The 23839-nt window shown below is 46.2% G+C and overlaps 1 protein-coding gene across 3 annotated transcripts in view; it reads left to right on the top strand.

Annotated features, from left to right (window-relative positions):
* Positions 1-23839, top strand: part of LOC138566695 (cytochrome P450 2C20-like) — a 454294-nt gene that overhangs the window by 35676 nt on the left and 394779 nt on the right. Inside the window, exon 2 of one of the 3 annotated variants that reach the window (XM_069644281.1) lies at positions 4439-4637. The exons of 1 other annotated variant lie outside the window; for it this stretch is intronic. Coding sequence is in view for 1 of the 2 variants with exons in the window: in XM_069644278.1 (XP_069500379.1) it covers positions 15973-15983 (11 nt within the window). In the remaining variant the exon portion in view is untranslated. Of the gene's footprint in view, positions 1-4438; positions 4638-15957; positions 15984-23839 lie in introns of those variants that run through there. One more of the 3 variants, XM_069644278.1, reaches the window with a different exon arrangement.

Below are 23839 nucleotides of genomic sequence, written 5' to 3'. Positions count from 1 at the left end.
TGCACTGGTTCCACCCTGTACCGAATGGCGACATACGCAGGCATTGGTGTTTCCGTCTGGGAGGAAACAACCGATGCCTGTGGATGGGTCCGGCCTGGGGCATGCTCGCAGGTGCATACTGGTGCAGTGGCAGTGCCAGGGACAGGATTAGGCACAGACACCTCCACAGCAGACTGCACTGCTTCCGGTCCCTGACCTTGGACTGCACTAGTCACACCTACGTTATCACCCCCGCCGGGCCACATAGGCTCTGCTGATGTGGCCTTTTCCTCCTCTCCCTCCCTACCAGCCTGGATGCCTCCACACTGTCTTCCGCAGTGTCTACCCTGTGCGGGCTCACCTGTCCTCCCCACCGCCCTCTTCTTCCAACGTCGCTGTGGATAGGGAAGCATAGAACACAAAAATCAGGGTACTGAACACATGTGTGTTTGTCACAATGCTAATGTGCATCAGTGGCACTGTCAGAGGTCACAAGCATCATCACCGTCCACTACACACAGGGAAGTGCTATTCACACACATGCACAATCATGTCTCTCATTCACAACAGACATTGACATCCTTGGACAAGGCACTGGCAGCACCTCCGAATTGTGCCTGCAGCTCACACGCATCATGGGTCATACACGTCCCATTCGCACACATCACCTAAAAGTCATGAAGCAGGCCATGGAGTTATCACATCACGGTGCACTCAAGGGCAAATAGGCAGCGTGATGCAATCACAAATCAAGAACTCAAGTAACATACATCCCGGAGTGTTGGCCAGTCTCACACTCACTACTCAGACACATGCACATGTACACCATGCATGTCCATGATGTTGACATAAGCACCCATGTGTCACACCTCCTGCATGTCACAGTCCAGACACAGGTATGCAAACATGTGCTTGTCGTTACATGCCGGTGTGCATCACACATTGCAACACAGACATCATTGATGTGGCACACGCTTGAATGGACTCACATGCAGCACTGTCAGGGACATGCACACAGACATCTGTACAGGAGGCATACCAGACATAAGGCCAAGGTGCATACTCCAGCCACACGTCAACATGCACTATGGTGGACAAGAACACATGAACACTTACGTCGACTCCAGACGGAGAACCAACTCCAAGACCTGGGCGTATAGCGCTGGGTAGAAGCGCTCCAGGACCTGCATCTTGTCTTTGGTCCACTGACCCCGGTGCCCCACTCGATCATCACCAGCCTTGAGGAGGTGCCAGGCCTTATTGAGGGTCCTGGGCTTGAAGTCTTCCCAGCGCTTGTGGACATGATGGTAGTCGCGGGTTGCCACCCCCTCCGTGTTGATGGCACCCACGATGTCCACCCAGATATGCCTCTGTCCTTCATTGCCAACTTGCGATGGTCCATGGAAGAGGGCATCATGATGCCCCAGAACTTGCTCTACCAGGATGGCAACTTCCCTAGCTGAGAAGCTGGCAGCCCTCTGCCTCACTCCTGGGGGGTTGCCACTTGCCTCAGATGGAGAAGGGTCAGACATGGCAACCGCCGAGGCAGGTGTGGGTTGGCAAGGTGGCCCTGAAGCTAGGCTGTGGAGCAATGGGGTCCCACGTGATCTGTTCCCTACTGTGACAGTGCATACTTCTTGTTTTGGCGGGGGAGTTGCCTACACGCACACGCGTGTGTAATTTTCTTTTTATTTTCTACGAGGAAGATGGTGAGACGCGCACGCATTATTCATACTGTGTTTGCCCCTGTGTGTCACATACCCCATTTTCGAGGTCACAGTACCCTACGTGTTCGTCGCGTACACATTTCTTGTGTTGCTGGGTGCCACAGCGTACTACGTGATGTTTTTACTTCACACATGAGCTACCAAGGGGTCGCGTACACGTTAATTTTTGTTTTTGGGGTGCCTGTGCGTTACACAACCCGTGATCTTTTCACTAGGGGTTGCATAGAGCCTTGCTGGAGCACAGTGGTACTTATTACATCACGCACCCTGTACCTCCCATTGCGCTAATCCTTCAGTGCCATGACTGGAAGGGCAACAAGTGGGAAGGAAGGCAAAGGTGGGCGAGGTGGCCGAGGTGGGCGAGGTGGACGAGGTGGGTGACGTGGACAAGGTGTCCAAGGTGTCCAAGCCCCTGCAGGGAGAGCTATTCTCCCCACCCAACAGGGTCAAGGAGATGCAGCTGATGCTGACATCCCCAGCACCCGTGGTCCCGGCCAGCAGTGTCATCTGCTGTCCAGAACTGCCAGGGTATGGAAGCTGCAGGGGCAGCTGTGGCTACCACCACCCAGCCCAGACTGTAGTGGTCCCGGCCCATGCCCACAGTGACTCAGGGGCAGTTGTCCTTGTCCGTAAGGGCAAGGGATGTGCGGTGCAAGTTACTGTGACCAGCACCCAGGGTCACAGACCAGCAGTGTCATCTGCTGTCCAGAGCTGCCAGGTTGTGGAAGCTGCAGGGGCAGCTGTGGCTACCACCACCCAGGCTCAGGGTCCGCCAGCCCGGACTGTAGTGGTCCCGGCCCAGGCCCACAGTGACTCAGGGGCAGATGTCCTTGTCCGTAAGGGCAAGAGATGTGCAGTGCAATCTACTGTCCCCAGCACCCTGGTACAGATACCTTCAAGCCAGCCTACTGTCATCCCATCAGTGGCTGATGCCATGGGCCAGTCCACCAGTACTCCAGCCCCTACTGACCCACGTGGTGCAAGCCACGCTGGGTCTGCACAACCTTGCAAGAAGCAAAAGCGTTCAGTAGCAGGGCAGGCTCCAACCCATGGCACGGCATAGGAGCACCACACATCGAGGAAGAAGAGCTTCTGTAATGAGGAACTGGACATTCTCGTGGACTACATGTTGGAGCACAAGCATAACATGCTTGTGCGGGAAGGGAGCATATATACGCCTGCTCAGCATATGGCCCACTGGCAAGCCGTCACGGATCCTATTAACACCATGGACCATGAGAGGCGCACAACTCGGGAGGTGGTCAAGCGGTGGAATGATCTCCGACACAGAGCCAAGGATAAGCTGGGTGCCGCCTATGCCTCTACTCTGGTGACTGGAGGTGGGACACAATCAGAGGATGAGGAACTCACTCCACATGAGGATATTGTCAGTGATCTCATTGATGTGGAGCAGTTCCAAGGTGTGGGAGACCTGCCAATTTATGATAAATCGTCCGGTGAGTGGTGATGCATGTGTGTCCGGGACATGTGTATGTTGCTTTGATGAAGTGTAACAATTGTTTTGCAGTGATTTCCACATTTTCATGACTGACATGGGTTGACCATGTCATGGTGGACTGGTATGTGCTTGTTGACATACAGACTGCATACGGACAATGTGCTGCACACTGGGTCAATCCTCATCACCACTCCTGCTCACTCAATCCATGTCACTCTCTCTCCAGCCTCTCTTGGCCCTCTTCCAGCTGCATCATGTTATAGCGTATTGCCTGTGATGATCTTCCTATGCACACTCGCATCCTCTCCTGTGAGAGGTCACCCTGACAGCTGTACCTCCCCAGTGGTATCCTGCCTTTCAGCTCATTTCCCCAGTGGCTCATTGTCTCCAGGGGACTGGTCAGTCATATGCTGGCCTACTGCGACATACTATACAAATATTTCAGTGCTTATACTCTCTTCCCTCTGCAACTCATCTAGGAATGGACTGTGTGAATGGTCCTTTTGGTTTTGGGGCCAGGTATCTCCCTAGGACTGTGATGATGGCACTGGCTCCCAGACAAAACCCTCACTTGGGGGGTATTTGCTAGATCCCTACAACCCCCTGACGACACTTGACACCCGATTCATGCACTTGCCCTTACACTGCCGTCAGCCAGCAACTTTGCATTTCCAGATTACGTCATTTTATTGTACGTTGAGCACGTTCCCATGTACTGAAATGACCCCTCACAGTTCCAAACCCAGGTCTCACCTTCTGCATGCCTATCCCCTTGCGTTCAGTCAATGTGCCCTGGACTCATGGAATCAGTGTGCCTGCCTTCACTCTGTCCCACCACCCTAGCATCGTAGCACTGTGGGACACTTGTGTTTTTGGTAATTGGTATTCCCATGTCATGTCACAAGCATTGTACATGGATCAGGGACAGTAGGCATCAACTTCCGTGTCGTGATGTTTGACGGTTTAGGCATGGCCATGCTAGTGGCATCTGTGTGTGTGCATCAGTGATGCTGGTGACTCAACTATGCCAGTCTGGTGCTTGTGTGTGAAGCAGGTGCTATGCACCATGTACTACATGTGGTGTTGTGCCCTTTGACACACATCAATGTCTACTTTCATGATCTCTTGCCTTCCAATGACACTGCTTATGTTCCAGAGTTTGTGACCTCACTGACATGGCAGGTTGATGTTTAGCATGACTACATTGTGATACCTATGTGTGTGGGCTATGCTATTTAAACACGTCTTAATTTATTTTTCTGTCCTTCTGCAGGTGATGAGCCACTGGATGCAGAGGAGGTGGAGGAGGTGCAGGAGAGTGGGCCGCAGCTAGGCACCAGTGGAGGATGTGGTGTGGTAGCCCATGAAGATCCACTGGTGCTATAGTCCATCCTGGACATTACTCACTCTGCCTCTGAGGAAGCCTGTGGCTCTGGTGGTGAAACGGACCGGATTCATTGGAACTGTCGAAGGTGAGTGAATCAACTGTGGGTGCTGGCCTACCCCAAACATCTGTAGTGGGGGAAGACCCTGACAAGGCCAGTCAGTGTTGGAACATCGGTCTGTGGTGAATACGGGTGCAAGACCATGCTCCAAAGTATTGGCTCCTGTTCCTGGGACAGCTGTTCAAGGGAGGGAAGCAGTCCTGCAGTCACAGACGGTGCCAGCACATCAAGAGCCAGGTTTACTTGGGCCAAGCCAGTGTGGGGCACGCCAACGTGGTGCCCGTGGGCCAATAGGCGATAATGTGTGGGAGCAGTCCATGTCTTCTGTTGCCCACAGCAGGGGGCTGCATATGAGATGTTGGCTCAGGGCATGGATAGGGTGGCAATTCCATGCTCCCCCCAGAAAGACAGATGGAGCTCCAGCAGCAGGCATTGTGGTCCACATGCCACTCACACATGCTGCAGATGCAGGCCAGCAACCGGTGCCGACGGGCAGAAATGTGGTCTCTGCTCGCAGCCATGGCTGCAGAGGGTTGGGCCCACAGGGCTGCCCTGAGGGAAGAGGATAGGTCACTGCGAATTACACTGACTGCACTCGAGGCAGCACGCAGTGGACGGTCAGAAGAGCACATGCGACAGTTGACGCACACCATCTCTGAGGAACTGAGAGCAACCAGTGAGGTGTTGCAAGCAGAACTACGTGCATCCCGTGAGGCGTTGCATGCAGACATCCATGCCATCCTGTTACAGATGCGCACATCTCAGTCCCGCATGGTCCCTGCCATGGAGTAACCAGGCCAGGGCTATACGTGGTGAGCCTCCCTTATCACTGACACCTTCTATTGCTACACCAGAGTGTGACGACAGCAGCAACAGCTCTCCCAATTCATGATGGCTGTGCCGACCACAAACCCATGGAGGTTTTTTTTTTCCCCCTCTGCATCAACAAATTTGGGTTTTGAGGTGCACCCTGCCCCCCCACCCTTCTGGTTGGTCCCCCCTCATTTCTTTTTATATTATTTTATATTGCTTAGTCTATTTTGCATTTATGTGACAGTGTGTTGCTTTGTGTGGCATCCAAGGGCATCCACTGTAGGTTCCCGCTGGGCCCATACAGGCTTGTCTTGTGTTGGTACTCTCCTTGTTTGTGCCTTAGGGTCTAGACACATATGCAACTCCTGCTTTCCCTTTCCATGGGCTTGCAAGGAGTGCAGCGTGTGAAAGTAACTTACACAGAGGCATTGAGGTTCTGTTTCATCTGTGGTCAGTCTCAAGTACAAATTGTGTATACACCCCTAGTGGGATACATGATTGTTTGTCCAGTGCATGGTTGCCATCCATTTTTGTTTTGACATTGAGATACATCCTTTGTTCATGTTCCAGCTTCATGTATTTGCTTTCCCGTCTCTATTGCTGTTGGCCTTCCTGCTGTATGCGCTTCCATGCCACATTCAGTTGGCAGGCCAACACTACTAATGGAAGGGTTCCATTTGGCAGTTAGGGCACATTGAGGCACTTGTGGTGTTCTAATTAATGACTGTCAGACATATTCACTGTTGTGTCCCGTGTTTTGGGTATGTCATACTGGCCAATTGATGTTCCTGTGTACATGATTGTTTTGATGTGTGACAGTGAGTTATTTCAGTACTTGTTCAGTCTATCGTTGGGTGCTTTGTAACAGTACTGTTATGCATTGGGCATTTATGTGTCACTGTTGACATTGCTTGGCATGCTAAAAAGGTGACATGTAGTTTGGGAGGCTTTAGGTGACATACTGTCATTTGGATGTGTATTTTTGCACAGGGTTGGTGGCATACTGCATCTTCCATGTGTGCCTTTTGTGCACACAATATTGGTTTTGTTTTAGTTGTAAGGGATGCACATAATGTAGCACTTCCAAGGACAAATTCTCAGGTTAGTAAGGTTGGGACAGATGATTGTCCCTTTGTCATCATCGATTGTCAGCTGGAATGTGCCATGCCTGTGTGCACTCTGCAGGGGTGGATTTCAGGTGATAAATTGTGCCACAAGCTGTGTACGGGCAGCCTCACCACGTGCCCTTTCTCCTCCCATGTGCAGCAGCCGTGCACGCGGTTGGGGAAGTGGGGGCACCACCATGTCCACCGGTATGCCCCACTGTGTTGCAATATTGTGCAGGGCACATGCTGCCACAATGATCCTGCACACTACTGGTGGTGCATATAGTAGCTTTACGCCAGAGTGGTCAAGGAAGCGGAAGCGTGACTTTAGCACTCCGAAAGTGCACTCCACTATGCCCCTAGTTGCAATATGGGCTGCGTTGTATCTTACCTGGGGTGGTGTGGTGGGGTTCCGTATTGGCGTCATCATGTAGGTGCTCAGTGGGTAGGCACTGTCCCCTGTGGAGGTGAGATGGCTTGTCAGTGGTGTGGTTTAGCCTGTGTGAGACATGCATGCATTTGCAGGGCCATTTGTATTCACATATGAGCCATGTGTTGCCATGCCTCCCAGCTTCAAGGGCCCGGTGTAGGGGTGACATTCTGTATATGAAAATATCGTGGGTGGAACCTGGAAACTTAGCATATACAGAGGTAATGATTCCCTTGACATCACATTCAACCTGCACGTTGATGGAATGCCAGTCCTTGCGATTCCGATAGATGTGCTCAGTGGCCCTAACCAGTGGCACCGAGCACTTTAGGGAAGTGTGCAACCCTGTAAAAGTCCTGGACCATGGACTGCCTTTCTGCGGGTGTTCTGGTAATGTATATGTGCCTGCGGACTGAGGGGCATGTAGTCATGATTGCCAATACCTGGTGTAGGCAGTGTGACTGCGTGGCCTGTGAAATGCCCCCGACTATGGCAGTTGTCCGCTGAAATGACCCAGTGGCCAAAAAATACAGTACATTGAGCACCTTTTCCAAGGGGCTCAGTGCTTGGGAGCACAGTGTGGCTGATGTGAGGTCATCTTCCCACTCCCTGACCAGGTTTAGGATGATGTGAGGTGTGAACCTATACCTGCAATAAACCTGGTCATCAGGCATCCCAAAAAGGCTGGTTCTGGGTAAAAAAAATGCAGGCCCTGGCTTTCCTCCTCCTCCTGCGGTGTCCCACGATCACTGCTGCAAGGAATGGCACATTCATCATAGCTGTATACGTACGTTTGTGTTTTGCGTGTCTATTTATGCATTGTACTTGTGTGCAGTGACGCTTATGTCAGCTTTCGCTTGGAGGTCGTGTTTCTGGATTAGCGTGTCTTTTCCTGTGCGCTGCTGAGACCTGTTTGATTCCATGAATACGTGTTGTAAGAACGCGTGTGGACATTGCAAGTATTTTACTGTGGTAATTCCTATGTAATGCCCACATTTATGCTTGTTGTTCCCCATTCCACGTGTTCCGCCCCCTTTTTAGGTGACTGCACAAGACGGTGCGCCCCTTGGCTGGTAGTCTTGCGCAAGGCGTTCGTAGTGTCGCAGTGACGTGTTGGACCCGTGCGGATTCATTGCAAGACACCGGTGAACCACGCGCATTGTGTTCCATGAATCAACAAACAGGCGTTTGCACGCGTTTTCGTGCGCAAGTCCCCCTTTTTAGGCGCAATGAATTCCATGAATCGGCAGTTGATGTCTCATTTCAAGTCACCATTATTGTTATGTTATTTTGATTGGTATTTGTAAATCACACATCTGCCATGGGTGGTGCCCACATAACCCCCTCAGTGAGCAAGTGGGATTTGCAGCTGTAACCCCATTTAAGGTGTCACTGTGTGGAGCAGCAGTGGATGGGAGCAGCAGTGGATGGTGAACTGCAACCCTAATGCGATAGAGGCGTCCAAGAAAATATTTGGAATTTATTTATTTACAAATTAAGCACAAGTTGGGGGCCTAGAGAGGTAAGTACTAATCTTGCCTTCCTCGATATTACAGAAGCCTTCGACTGTGTCGACTGCAATAGGTTATGGGGAATGCTTAGGCTGTGTGACTGCCCGGAGGACCTTATACTGATGGTGGAATTTCTACATCAAGACCTCAGGATTAAGGTCAGACTTGACAACCGTGGGAGCTATTCAGGGTGGATCTCTGTTTCACGTGGCTTAGGACAAGCATGTGTTCTTGCTCCTTTTCTTTTTAATTTGTATATTTTGGGTATCAGGGCTGCATTGGAAGGCTCACGGTTTAATCCCCCTAGATTGGGTCATATTATCATACAATATCTTCTTTATGCAGATGACCTTGTTTAGTTGATTATACACCTATAGGATTCCAGAGGTCTCTGTCGAGAGCCCACACATTTTTGAAGGTTCTGGGTTTGAAGATCAGCGTCCGAAAATGAAAAATTGTGATTTTCAATCGCAGAAAAAGTGTTTCTGGGAGAGCACATTTTATATGGCATATTCAGGGTGCAAGGTTACAGGTTGTATCTGAGTTTAAATACATGGGAGTTATTATTAGCTCCAGACGCTCTATGCTGTTGTCAAACGCACTGAGATTGAATACAATTACAGAGGTATCTCAATTGCGTATATAAGACAAGAAATATGGGCGTTTTTCTTTAATCCCTGCTCTTAATGGATACAATCAGGTGATTGTCCCGAAATTGACTTATGTGGCTAAATTTAAAGAGGCCAAATTAGACTGGGACAAGGAAGAGGCATATTTGTGGAAATGCCTTTTAAAGCTTCCGGGTGGCACCCCACTTTCGGCGACAAGGTGCATTTTGGGCATTTCCCCTCTAAGCTCCAAGGTATCTTGGAATTGTCTTTTTTGCTTCTGCATTGTGTAATGGTCCCTCCAGCATTTACATTGTTCTAGGAACTTAACCTTTTGTTCATCCAGGGGAACTGTGCTGTTTTTGAGCATCGGGTGAACTCTGTGCTCCTTATGTTGGTTGATAAACCCATTGAAGAATTGGCACGTAACACAAGCAAGCTTAAATAGGTACACTTTGAGGTTGACTGGATTCTGAACAGGGAGAAGCTTATGTCTTATACCATTTCTGAATATTTTCTAACGGGCATTAAACATTATAACTCTGCACAGCAATGCTTGATTAAACATGCTTCCCCTCTCCTCAGAATCCTCTGGCTGCGGATTAAATTGAATCTCCCATTAACTAATGATACTATAGGGAGTTGTTCAGGGGTGCTTCGAGCTGATCGCATATGCTGCTGTTGTAGGTGGGGAGTTGAGACCGTGAAACATTTATTTGTTGATTACCAAACTTTATGAGATCTCTGTGAAGAGTGTTTTAAAGGACATTTTAGCATTCGCCTGTTTTTATCTTGGTATGATTTATGGTGTAATGTGCTGAATAATCCTAATGAGAGCCTGTTAATGTATGTTTTAAACTTTTTAAAGCTGCTTTTGTCCCTATATGAAATGCATTTGGTTTAGCTGTTTGTTAACTATTGTGATGAATCGTTTCAATGTGTGTAAAGTTTGATTGTTAAGTAATGAGGCCCAATTGACTTTTCTTTTAAATAGCCATACAAAACATCTTCACAATCAACTCACAAAGCTGTTCAGCATAAATAAATCTATGGATTTTAACAGTGTTGTTACAAATAAATACATTTTTAAAAAAATAAAGACGTAGACAGCCTTTGCTGTCTGTGTCTTCATGTGCGTTGTTTTAACATGCCTTGGCTTGCCAAGAGATGAGCACATTCCAGGGTTACCCACTGGCGCAGCAAACACCTTTCTCCTGTTCTTTCATTGCTGCACCCATAAAATATAGCTTAGTCCAAAATACATTCTTTCCATTTGTACACATAGCTCCTCCACCTTTTCCTTCCAAATGACTTCCTAGGTATCTTATCTATCCCAAATATCTACTGACTGTGCTCCTCCCTACCAGTACTGAATGTTCTATCAGTAGGCACTACACAAATGGAAGATACCGGAATATTCCTGCTGGTGGCATTCATATTCCTGCTCGAGTAGCTAACTGACATGGTTAGAATCCATGCTTATGGCATGGTGGGTCGGATTTCTAAATGAACATTATTATAACATTAGGAAATAAAGGCATCTCAAAAAGCATTCTGTGGAAATAAACCTCCTTGGAATGCCTTCCCAGCAATGCTTTATGGAAGAAGCCTGCTAAATGACAGCATAGCGGACTGGTGCAAATGGAAGAAGAAATTCTGTTTATGCCCTAAAACCACATGCATAACATATCATAGAAAACTTGCTGTTTACAGGTTGCCCGATATTACAATATCGAGGAAGTAGCTATTATTGTTTAAACATTCCTCAGATTCTAGCGCTGTAGCCAAGCTTCCCTGAAATGCAATCAATTAACAGCAGTCACTCGGTTCTATAAACACACATCTGTGTACTTGTTACAACCTGGGTGGACATTGAGTTTGTCACATGCAAATTGTTACCATTGGGTCCTGTTGCCAAGCCTTCCACTCAAATATATATTGTGCATTAGGAAGAAATAATTGGCTTAACTCTGGATGCAAAATATCTTTCATAAATTGTATGTTGTCTTTCAGAGACCCACCCCTGAGGCATACTTGCCAACATGACTCATTCCATTCTGTAGGTGCCTATCCAGTCTCGTTTCTTGTTTTTGCATTCTGGGACTTGTAGTTTAACTTTTCCCATTATAAAACACAGACTACAAGTCCCAGAATACAAAGAAAAACCAGGACTGGATAAGAACCTAGAGAATGGAATGGGTCATGATGGCAAGTATGCTGAGGGAATCTCCCCACCCACCAAAGCGTACCTGTAAATATATAAGAATATATAATCTTTCATGCAAAACAAGCATGGTTCAATTTTATCTGAGCGATTGTCACAACATTTGCATACGTTCAAAGGTAAATGCAATAAAATAGTAGAATAGCACGGGTGCATTTCTAATGTTTAAACCCATCTAAGTGGATTGTCAGAAACAAGGACACGTTGTGACTTGATTGATTTGAGAAGTTGACAAAGTTAATGAAACAATGCATACTTTCTTGATTTCAAAAGAGATTATGAACTGCTCCATTTTCAAAAGAAAAGGAGACCACTTATGTGAAAGCCTGCTGTGAGGTTGGAGACAGCTGTTGGCACTTGCAAATTCAAGCTATTGAATTGTGCCTTCCAGTCTGATAATAAAAAAGAGGTGAGAATGTCCACGCAGGATGGCCCGGCAGACTGGCTGCAGGAAGTTGTTAAAAGAAAAGAACAACTTAATGGAATGCAGCACAGAAAGGGTACTGGCAGCTTCAGGCGCCTTGTCAGATTCGGTTCCAAGCCACCAAAACACAAGAAGAAATATATGGCCACTCAACACTGCCTGCGAAACACCGTCTATAACACAAGACCAAGGACAATCTGACCTTCAGGTTCCACTCCCCACCCCCACCTGATGGCCCTGAGTAGGAGCGACAGTCAGAGGGCTAGAGGCTTATTTTGAATGCAAATATTAAGGGAGGCAGAGTGATGGTAAGAGAGGATAAGATTTCTCGGCAGATTACTGTGTCAGGGATAACAACACTGTTAAAATCCATAGATTTATTTATGCTGAACAGCTTTGTGAGTTGATTGTGAAGATGTTTTGTATGGCTATTTAAAAGAAAAGTCAATTGGGCCTCATTCCGAGTATGGAGGGAGCCATGCCGGTTTTAGCGGCATGGCTACCCCCATACCGGGTACCGGGTCCGGGTTCCTTGAATGGGAAAATACTGGGCCATTCCGACCTTGGAGGGCCCGTTATTTCCCCATTCCAGGAACCCGGACCCGGTACATCCCCATTCACATTTGAGCCCCCATAGGGCTCAATGGGAATGGGGAGGATGCTAACAACGGGACCGTTAATGACAGGCCTGTTGTTAGCATCCTGGTCTGCTCGCGGGACCCGCTAAGGACGCCTGGTTTTACCAGTCGTCCTTAGCAGGTCCCGCAAGCAGACCTCGTAATGAGACGGTTGGGGATTAACAGCGCCAGCAGCTCTACCAGCGCCATTAACCCTCTACCACCTGGGTCGTAATGAGGCCCAAAGTGTGTTACCGTATTGATAGTGTCAGCAGAGAGGAAACAACATTAATATCACCTGAGCTGGTATATTGCACAATGCTGTGAAGTGGGAAACACTATTTTTCTGTGATGGAATTCATGGGAGATCAGGAACACTGTTTGGCCGTGCCTCCATATGCACATTGGTAAAGTCATGATTACCTCTTTGTCCGCATCCTAGTCACAGTCATTATTCTTTGAGCGGATCCTTTTTGTTGTTTAAACTCCCCCCCTTCCTATAAAGGGGGAAGTCACTCTGAGCTTGAATCTTTTTATTTTTGCGTAATTTGGATATGGGTATGGCAAGTGCTGTGCTGGGTGCTTCTGCGATGGAAAATTCCTTTAGTCTTGCTGCATATAGATGTATATAAATCCCTAAGGATGCACGCCTCACGGCTTAATCTGCTGTGTTGGGATGCAGCGGACATCAGCCTAGCTTTGTTGAGCAGGCAAACTGTGTTATTGGTTACTGTGGGACTCACTAGCGCTCACGACCTGCCTGACTGCAGGATGGCAGATCTTGCGAGACCAGGGGGACTGCTTCATTGATGTTGCCATAGTAAAAGGCAAAACAGGACGCCCAGGTAAATGAGAGAGCTTAACAAAAGCATTCCGCGGCAATGGCATCGTATCCCCCCGCGCCCGGAAAATAAATGCCCGAAAGAAATAATGTTGAGGAATCTGCATAGCCAGAAAGTCTAATAAGGGTCGCTCAGACTGTCAAATCGGGCTACTATCTGTTGTGTAGTGAATCATCCCATGTGTGTTCTCCTTTAAGGGGATGTGTCCCTCCCATAGGCATTGCCTTTTTAAGATGGGCCATGACTCTGTCATGGCCCAAGTGAATAAAAGGGAGCCCTGCAGGCACGTGCGAGAGAACGGTTGCAGACTCCATAACTGAATGATCTGAGTGTGTCTCTCATTGAGGCCTGCAGGCCCACCCAGGGCCTGCAGGGCAGGGTGCCATGGGGCCCCCTGCCAGGAATACAGCTCGGGTCCCTATGAGCTGCCAGGGCCAGACCTGCCACCCCTAGAGGCCCAGGGCCTCATAGGTGCTGGTGTCCCATAGCACCTCAGGGGGGGTCTGGTGCGATGTCCATGACCAGCCCCCACCCATTAACCTGCAGAGGTATAAGGTCTCCGTGGTACTGGTGACCCATAGTGTCACAGGGGGGGGGCTGGTATGATGTCCAGGGCCCGCCCTCCCCCTATAACATTGGCGACTAGGAAGTCAACGTCTCCAAAGAAGAGAAAATGGAGAGAAGGCAATGTCCCTTCCCCCTCACTTGTGCTGGTTAGAGAAAGAAGGGGGAGTGAGAAGAGGGGCGCCCAAAACCCACCGCAAGCCTGGATTGGCCTGCCCCTTGTCGTCTACGCTGCGGTGCAGGCCTGGGCCACCCTGCGTTGAGGTGCGCCCTGCGGCACTCCACCGCTAAAAGAGAAGGTAAGGAGCGTCCGTAGCCGAGAGAGAGAGCTATGGTGCTCCCTTCCCTGCCCTCAGGAGAAGGAAGAGGAGACGCGGCAGAAAGAGGCTATACGGAACAATGTGTCAAAAGAGCACTAGAAAAAAGCCTAACACTAACCCAAGAGCATACTTTAACACCTAAGACTAAAGGGGTGGAACAACCAACAATAGTTTTCATCACTAAATATACTAGTGACCACAGAAATCTATACAAAATACTAGCAAAACACTGGTACCTTCTCAAACTGGATGAGAACATTGCGAATAATGTGGATGATAAACCAAAGATCATATACAAAAGGGCACCAACCATAAAGAACAAATTGAGTCCATCGAACCTACCAGACCAGACTGGCGAAGAATCAACAAACTGGCTTAAATCAATGGTTTTAGGAAGTGTGGTACGTGCACAATGTGCAAATTTGCCCACAACAAAACGGACACATTTACTGGCACTAACAATACAACACTGAAGATTCTACAACCAATCAACTGCAGATCAAACTATGTTGTTTAAGGAATTATCTGTATATGTAATTTGGTCTACATTGGCAGCACAATCAGGGAATTTAGGATACGAGTTAGAGAACATCTAGCCAAAATTGGCAGTCTAGACCCAAGACTACCATTGGCCTGTCATTGGCAGGAAAAACATCAGATGGCCAACAAAGCTGAATTACGATTTATTGGCCTTGAAAAGATTTCACTAGGTAGAAGAGGCGGAAATAAGGAAAAGAAATTAAGACAAGCAGAAGCGAGAATAATTTGCAAACTGAACGCCACAGTACTTGGACTAAATACGGATAATGAGATGGTGTCCTTTCCTTAGAGGACCCTGTACTTTTGTATAACCCTTCTCTGTTAAAATGAATTAGCATGATTTTGGTACAATGTGTTACGTATATCTTTGTTTCTGGACAGGTATCAGTACGACACCGTAGAGGTTTATCTTATTATGAGAATTGTAATGCTCGTATTGCCACTCATAGTGAGTGACATCACTTACACCAATGTTAGTAGACAACGAACCCTAAGCTGTTACTTGCTTTAATTACATTTATCAAATGAGACTAGAACCCATCTCAAACATACACACAACCACTACGTAATTGTAAGCAACAAGGGTTGCTTAAAAAGGTTCCGTATAGAAATAATATGGTGACTTTAATTTAGAACTAATACAATACCAACATTTATTGATCATACATCATGAGAGATGGTAAATACAACATGAAACATGCACGTAATAAATTTAGAGTAACGATACAAACACTAGCTTAAATGGCCGCCATATGAAGACAGGAAAAATGCTGTTACACAAAAAGGAAAACGGACCAGAGCAAGGATCCGTTTCCATGACAACTAGAATACAATAATGAGGGGCTAGGCGCAGACCGCTTTCCCCTCAGGAGAATCCACAGCACGAGATTAGACGCGAGAACCAGGCTGACAGGTAAGAGACCATCCCAAGTGTAGCACATGCTGCGCTTGATAGATTGACTTGCCGTGTCCTCGGGACTGAGTTTTAGATGCTCGGCAACTTTGCTATTGTTTAGCCGTGCGTGGCGAATTACGCGTGCACAAGTTTAGTTTGTCAAAACACTTTTGAAGCCAGATACTAAGTCAGCCAAGGAATGGAAAGATAATGAAAGGGCATTACTTTCTCATAAACCTATGTATAAAATAGATGGATAACACACAGTATTATTAATAAGCCACTCTAAGTAACAGATATTTGAGTTCATTAATTTATACTATCTCGTAGTATGAGGTGATATCTATGGTGATCTAACACATACAATTGGAGGTGATATATTTGTTTGATTTGTATTTTTTACGAAGGGATCTAACCCGAGACTTGAAGAGAGGCTACTATTTGCTTTAACCCTAAGGGGTAGTATATATGAAAACAAGGTAAAAAGAGACAACCTACATGTAATTTTCCTTGATTGATGATGTGACACTACATGTAACATTGACTAACGAAAATGTGGTTTTGCCTATCTCTTGACCCCCAACAATCCTCCCTTTTCCCCATTCCATTTTTTGTCTGGTATTTTTGTTTACTTTGATTTATGAATTGTTGCTACTTTTTATGGCTTGTTCTGATTCATCAACCTTTTTGTTATAACTGGTCTAACATGTGAATGAACATTTTTGTGACTTTCACTTTTTCTTGCTTTTATACTATTTTGGAACTAATCTTCATAATTTTGTGACCACTCATTTTTGTTTGATTGATTGATAAACCAGCCCTGATTTGAAAAAGGTCCAAGATGGACCGAAACACGTGTCATCGCAAAGGGCATCAATATAATAAAACACTTATTGAACAAACTGGGTGAGGTCTCAACTTGGGATTTTTCCTTTTATTTAAACCATTCAGATGTGATTCTCACTTGGCTAAACCACTCCCCGAGGGGACGCGACCGCATTGAATTTGTTGTAGCGAAAAGAACATCTCTTACTTCTTTCTGAAAAAGATGTCGCCATGTTAGACCTGACCAGTATAGCCAAGCTCCTCTACGAAACTCCCACATACATTATACAACTGTATTGCTACATGTGAGTACCTGCCTGCATCACACCAGATGGATTTTGCTGGTTTGGCATTTCCCACAAGATTTTTTATTTGCATGTGAAACTTAAAAAGGTACTTATTTTCTGGCATTAAACCCTATTAAAAGCACTCAAAATATTCCAGAAAACATAACTGCGACACAGGAGATGACTTGATTGACCCAGGCTGACACACTGTGGGGAAAACGAAATAAAAAATTCTAATTCAGATCTCATTCTTTCACAGGCATCATCTTCCCAGCAAACTCATATCTCCTCTTTAGAAATGGTTTAATGGAAATGATGTTGCTTCCATCTTTTGGACTGTGCATAATAATAGTGGAATTAACTTTCCTATAGGACTCATGTTTGATTATGGAAAAGTTACATTTTCCACAGAGGTTGTGTGTGATAATCATGAAACAGTCCCCACAGGGACAGTGTGTACTTGCAATCATGTTGATGTCCCCACAGAGATGGTGTGTAATTACAATGATGGTAAGATCCCCATAGAGATGGTGTGTGATTAGGACTATACTCAAGTCCCCACATGGACAGTGTATAATTATGATGCTGTTAAGCGCTTGGGCATTAGCCGCTACATAAATCTCAATATAATACAAAAAAATACAAATACCAAATATGGTCCCCACAGGTATGGTAAGTGATTATGATAACACTAAGGTCCCCACACAGATGGTGTGTGATTACAATGATGATAAGGTCCCCATAGAGATGGCGTGTGATTAGAACTATACTCATGTCCCCATAGAGAATTTGTGTAATTATAATGCTGTTAAGCCCTTGGCCATTAGCCGTTATATAAATCTAAATATAATACAAAAAATACAAATAGAAAATATAGTCCCTGCAGATATGGCAAGTGATTATGATAACACTAAAGTCCCCACATATATGGTGTGTGATTAAAATGATGATAAGGTCCCCACAGAGATGATGTGTGATTAAAATGATGATAAGGTCCCCACAGAGATGGGGTGTAATTACAATGAAGATAAGGTCCCCACGGAGATGGTGTGTGATTACAATGATCATAAGGTGCACATAGAGATGGTGTGTGAGTAGGACTATATGCAAGTCCCCACAGAGACAGTGTAATTATGATGCTGTTAAGTACTCAGGCATTAGCCGCTATAGACATCTAGATAAAATACTAAGCATGTATAAATATAATACAAGATCCCCACAGGTATGGCAAGTGATTGTGATAACACTCAAGTCCCCACAGTGATAGTGTGTAGTTATGATGATGTTAAACGCTTTGGCATTAGCCGCTATATTAATCTTTATAAAATACTAAAAAATTACTAGTACAAAATAAGGTTTCCACAGATATGGCATGTGATTATGATAACACTAAAGTCCAACAGAGATGTTGTGTCATTTCTAAGATGTTGAGGTCCCCACAGAGATGGTATGCTATAATGATAACACTAAAGTCCCCACATAGATGGTGTGTGATAAAAAATATTGTTACAGTCCACCCAGGGGCCACGCAGAGGTCAACAAACAACTGCAACGGAAACATTTGAGTCTAGTATTCAACTCCACAGTGGTTGTCCTAATGAATCACCACCCCTTCCCCATCTAAAATGATATACCCCTCTTGCTCCTGCTACCTTACACTACACACACATATTCCACCCCACATATGGCAGCCTTATGTATATTAATACCAAATTAACCTGATGCAGACTTGCCAAAGCTCTAATCACTATTTATTTGATTTACCCCCTAAGTCAGTGGAAATTCAAGTCATAGTGCTGTCATTTAATAGATGTTGGGCTCTCCTGTCTGGATAACAGAGAAATCCAAGTGCCACTGTCAGAAACCACACCGAACAATACTGGCATCGAGGACTCAGGCACTGCCTCTGGCCTCCACACATCAACAATGCTGGTTTTGAATTTGATTCACACTCTAACTCACTAAGACCCCAACCACACCAGTTTTCTAGAAAATGTGCATGCAATTAAACCACCAAAATGCAAAAGGTTCGCCATGGAAGACCACAGTTCAGTTCATGTATTGAGTGTGAAAATGATGTTCCCATAGAGATGGCATGTGATTATAATGGCTTTAAAGTTCTCACAGAGATTGTGTGTGATAATGGTGATGGTTAAGTCCCCACAGAGATGGTGTGTGATGATAATGCTGTTAAACTCCCCTTAGAAATGGTGTATGATAAATGTGAGGTTGAAGACCCACAGAGATGGTGTTTGAATATAGTGATGTTCAAGTATCCACAGCAACGGTGTGTGTTTATAAGGGTGCTCAAGTCCCCACAGAGATGGTGTGTGGTATAAATGAGTTTGAAGACCCCACAGAGATGGTGTTTGATTATATTGATGTTTTAGTCCTCACAGATATCTTTTGTTTGATAAGGGTGCTATTGAAGTCTTGTGGTAGAGTGGGATCTTTTTAAATGTTACCATCTCCATGGAGATGATGTGCGACAATGTTAAAGTCATAGATTTTTTATAACAATGTGTGGTAAATGGATCTTGTATGATGTGGCTTAAGCTATTTTGGTGGCTTCTTGGCATTACATACTGAAATAGAGGAAGGTGGGTATTGGTGGAGCAGAGCAAATGTGATCTGCAAATCCTGAAGTGTTAATTAGTACAGATGGGGATATACATGCTTTCCTTTCTGTGAGCTGGTAAAATACAGGGTAAGTTGGACATGAGGGTTTTGTCTTGACATATGGGCCATAGGTGTGTTGTTCCGTGAAATACTAACAGGATTCATCTTATGAACATGGGTAGGTGTGGCAATGCAACATGTGGCGGATCACAGTCCCTTGCCCATGGTAATGTTCTTTTGACTGGATGTTCCTCCCACGTATTCCTTATCTTAGATATTTCCAATATCTGGCTTGCTGCCTCAGAAAATTATTTTCAGCAGGGGGCGCTGTGCATCGATGCCTGATCGAGTTGATGTCCCTCGGACGCCTCCGTCTCGACGTCGACGTCACCCCAGGTATATATATAGCACGTGCGGCACCCGTTGGGCTCAGTTCCGTTTTGATGAGTGGAGCTTTGCCTTGTGTTCAGCGGTTACTCCCCTGAGAGAGTATTGACTGCAACCGCAAGGGATGTTCTACTGCAGGGTAGGTTGGGAGGGTCGATAAGGAAAACGTGGGAGGAACATCCAGTCGAAAGAACGTTACAGGGGGTAAGTAACTTGTTCTTCGAATGGATTGTGTCCTTCCACGTGTTCTTTATGTTTGATACACTTCCAAAGCAGTTTACATAATTTGGAGGAGGGAGTAGAAATTAGTGTGGTTATGTATGCACAGAGTGCAACAAAAGCAGAATCTTGGCTCGTGGAAGAGTCTAAACTGTAGTATCTAGTAAAGGTGTGTACAGACGACCATGTGGCAGCTGCACATATATCCTTTATCGAAACTCCCCTCTGCAACACAGATGAAGTTGCAACACCCCTGGTCGAATGAGCTCTTAGATGTTGTGGAGGGTCTACACCTGCCAGTTTGTAATATTCCAATATAGTTTGTATAATCAATCCGGAGATGGTTTGCTCGGTGATGGCCAGTATTAATTTGTGACCTGAATAGCCCACAAATAATTGGTCATTCTGCCGCAATTTTTCCAATCTAGAGATGTAAAAGCTCAGTGCATGTCTAGGGTCACGCCTGTGAAGTCTTTCTTATTCTTTCCCCGGATGAGGTGGAGGATAAAAATACGGCAATGTTATCTTCTGAGTAATATGAAACTCAGAAACAATTTGGGGGCGAAGAGTAGGCTTCACTTTTAGAACCACTCAGTCTTTATGAAAGACAGTATAAGGAGGCTTGCGGGATAAAGCCTGTAGCTCACTCACCCTTTGGGCTAATGAAATTGCCACCAAAAAGACAGTTTTCAGAGTTAGATGTTTTAATGGAAAAAGTGCAGAGTCTCGAAAGGAGCTCCCATCACGTAGTTTAACACCTAGTTGAGATCCCATAGTTGGACTTGGAACGGGACTGGAGGGTAAAGATTAGTTAGTCGCTTTAAAAATTGTACTACTACAGGAATCTTAATGTAGGAGACTTCCTCTGAAGTGCGCTTAAAAATAGAAAGCGCTGCCAAATATCCCTTGATGGTACCAATCTGGAGCCCCAGATTTGCCAGATGTGATATAAAGAATAACACCATGGTGTATTACACGAGAAAGGGTCAACATTCTTATCTCTACACCAGCTAGAGTACTTATTCCAGCGGCAGCGGTATAAAGATTTGGTTGCTGGCCTTCTGGCCGAAAGCAAAATCTCTATAACATCACCCGGGAGGTCCCAATACTTGTATCTCAGCCTCTCAGAAACCATGCCTAAAGGCTGAGAGTCCTAATATCCGGATGGAGAACCCGACCCTCCTCTCATGAGAGAATATCCTCTCTTTGTGAAGACGAATCGGAGGGCAGATGGACATGTCCAGAAGGTCTGGGTACCACGTCCTCCTGGCACAGTCTGGGGCAACTAGGATCATGGATTTCCTGAACCTTTTCAACCTCCTAATTACTTGAGGAATGATGCGGATTGGAGGAAACGCATATAGGAGTGAAAACTAACAGTCCATCATGAACGCGTCTCCTAGAGCTCCTCTCGGGGGAAATTCCCTTGAGCAGTATAGTTCGCACTTCCTGCTGGCACCGGTCGTGAACAGATCCACTTCCCCAAAGGGTGAAGATCTCCTAAAGGACTTCCTGAGTTAGTTCCCACTTGTGGGAGACTGCTCTGCCTGCTCAGAGCGTCCACCGCTGTGTTCTTCTCTCCGGCTAGGTGAACTGCTGATAGAGAGATTCCCTCTTGTATTGCCCAAAACCAGAGCTGCATTCCCTCTATGCAAAGTGGTAGTGACCCTACACTTCCTCACCTTTTGAAGTAGTACATGGCCACACTGTTGTCTGTCATTACCAGGACATTCCTTCCCCATTCAGAGGGCAGAAAGGCCTTCAGCCCTAGTCTGATTGCCATCGACTCTAAAAAGTTGATATGTAGTTTGGACTCCAATGGAGACTAACAACCGCTGATGGTCAAATCATTGGTATGGGCTCCCCACCCTATGAGTGAGGTGTCCGTCACTACTCTTATCTCCGGCCATGGTTGCCAAAAAGGTTCTCCTTTTAAGATGTTCTCCCGGCAGGTCCACCACTAAAGATCTGGTGAGACTCTGTCTGGGATTTGTTGGAGATCTGACATCTTTCCTGAGAACTGTGACCACTGGATCCTGAGAGCCCATTGGAGAGATCTCAATCTCAAGCAAGCCTCTGGCGCCAGAAGAATTTAGGACACCATGAGGCTGAGCAACCTCAGAAAATCAAAGGCCGGTAGATATTGGGCATTCTAGAATTTGGTCACCATCTGCAGAATGTCTTGAGCCTTCACCTCTGGTGGTGAGGCTTTGCCCAGGGATGCATCCAGGACTGCTCCGATGAATTGGAGTCTTTGTGATGGTATCATGTGGGACTTGTTGAAGTTGAGGGAGAAGACCAGCTTGTGGAGGGAGTGACAGGTGGAGCTGAGATGTTCCAGGGCCTGTTCCAGGGAACTGGCCCTGATCAGCCAGTTGTCTAGGCAGGGGTAAACATGAATCCCCCTCCTCTAAGACTCGCTGCCACAACTGCCAATTAGTTTGGTGAAAACCCTTGGGGCAGAGGTGAGCCCAAATGGCAGAACCCAAAACTGATAATGATAGCCGTCAACGGCGAACCTCAGGTACTGTCTGTGATGGATCGGCACATGAAAGTAAGCATCCTGGAGGTTCAATGATACCATCCAATCCTGAAGCTGGAGGGCCTGAAGGATCTGAAAGAGGGTTACCATCTTGAACTTGTCCTTCCTGAGGAACTTGTTCAAGTCTCTTAAGGCCAAGATGGTGCTCAATCTTTCGTCCTTCTTTGGAATTGGGAAATATGGGGAGTAACAACATGTTGTCTACTCCTCTACAGGCACCAGTTCTATAGCACCTTTCTCTAGCAGGGTTTCAATCTCCGGCATAAGGAGCGGATCTGGAATCTTCAAAGAGTTCTTCCCCAGTGGATGAATGAGGTGTTTGCATGAAAGGTAGGCAGTAACCTTGGGTAACTGTTTCCAATGCCCAAGCATCTGAAGTAATAGCCTGCCATTCTGTCAGATGCTGCAACAACCTGCCTCCTACTGCAGTTGTGTACAAAGACCTCAGAGAGGTTTTGGAGTGGCTGACGCAGTGACTGAAGGTAATGCAGCCGCTGCTTTTGCAGTCTTAGTACCTCTCCCCCGTCCACCACAGGGGAATCGTTTATGTCCTCTTTGAGGTGGCTGTCCTCTGCTCCTTCCGAATGTGGCATAATAGTGAAAGGACCTACCCTTCCAGGGCGTACCTGTGGGGCGGTTTGTGGTTTGTCTTATTACAGCTCCAAGAGATTTTACCGCTGTCTTGGAAGCTTGCAATTTCTCCAAACTCTCCTCAGCTTTATTTCCAAATAAATGCGTGCCGTCAAAGGGCATGTTGAGAAGTCTGGATTGTACATCTGGGGAAAATCCTGATTTACGCAACCAACCAAATCTGCAAATCACTGTACTAGCCACCATGGCTCTGCTGATGCTGTCAACAGAGTCGAGACCAGTCTGGAGGGATTCGCACATAGCATCTTTCCCATCCTTTCCTTGACAATGTTAAGGAAACAGTCTTGTTCCTGCCCTTCGGGGATATGGTCAACCACCACTGAAATGCACTACCAAAGGGTGTGTGTAAATCTCACTAGTGTGCACGTAGCATTGGCAAATTTTAAAGCCATACTGTCGGCCGAGAAAACCTTCTTGGCCAATGCATCATAGCGTTTAACGTCTCTATCTTGCGGTATCGTAGGATAGGCATTTTGTCTACCTGAGAAAGTGGCTGCTTGTGCTACCAGACTTTCTGGTGTAGGGTGTTTGGAGAAGTAAAAAGGGTCTGAAATAGAGGCTCTGTATTTGGCTGTTTTTTATTAACAGCTGGGAGAGTCTCCGGTGTTATCTCCTGTGGCCTCTTGTCTAATATATCTTTGGAATCGTCCTGTTCAATGACCCTTGTCATTAGCTGTATGTATGTTACCTCAGCATTGTCTCCACAGTCTGCCTTTCCAAAAATCAATCTCAGGAGAGGTATCAATACCACTAGCTTTGTGAAGACATTCTTTTAAATTCTTCATGAAAGAAACCTTTGATGTAA

Source organism: Ambystoma mexicanum, chromosome 2p, assembly GCF_040938575.1.
Source record: "Ambystoma mexicanum isolate Mex_15411 chromosome 2p, UKY_AmexF1_1, whole genome shotgun sequence".
Taxonomy (NCBI): domain Eukaryota; kingdom Metazoa; phylum Chordata; class Amphibia; order Caudata; family Ambystomatidae; genus Ambystoma; species Ambystoma mexicanum.
This window is presented reverse-complemented; position numbering and strand designations above follow the sequence as displayed.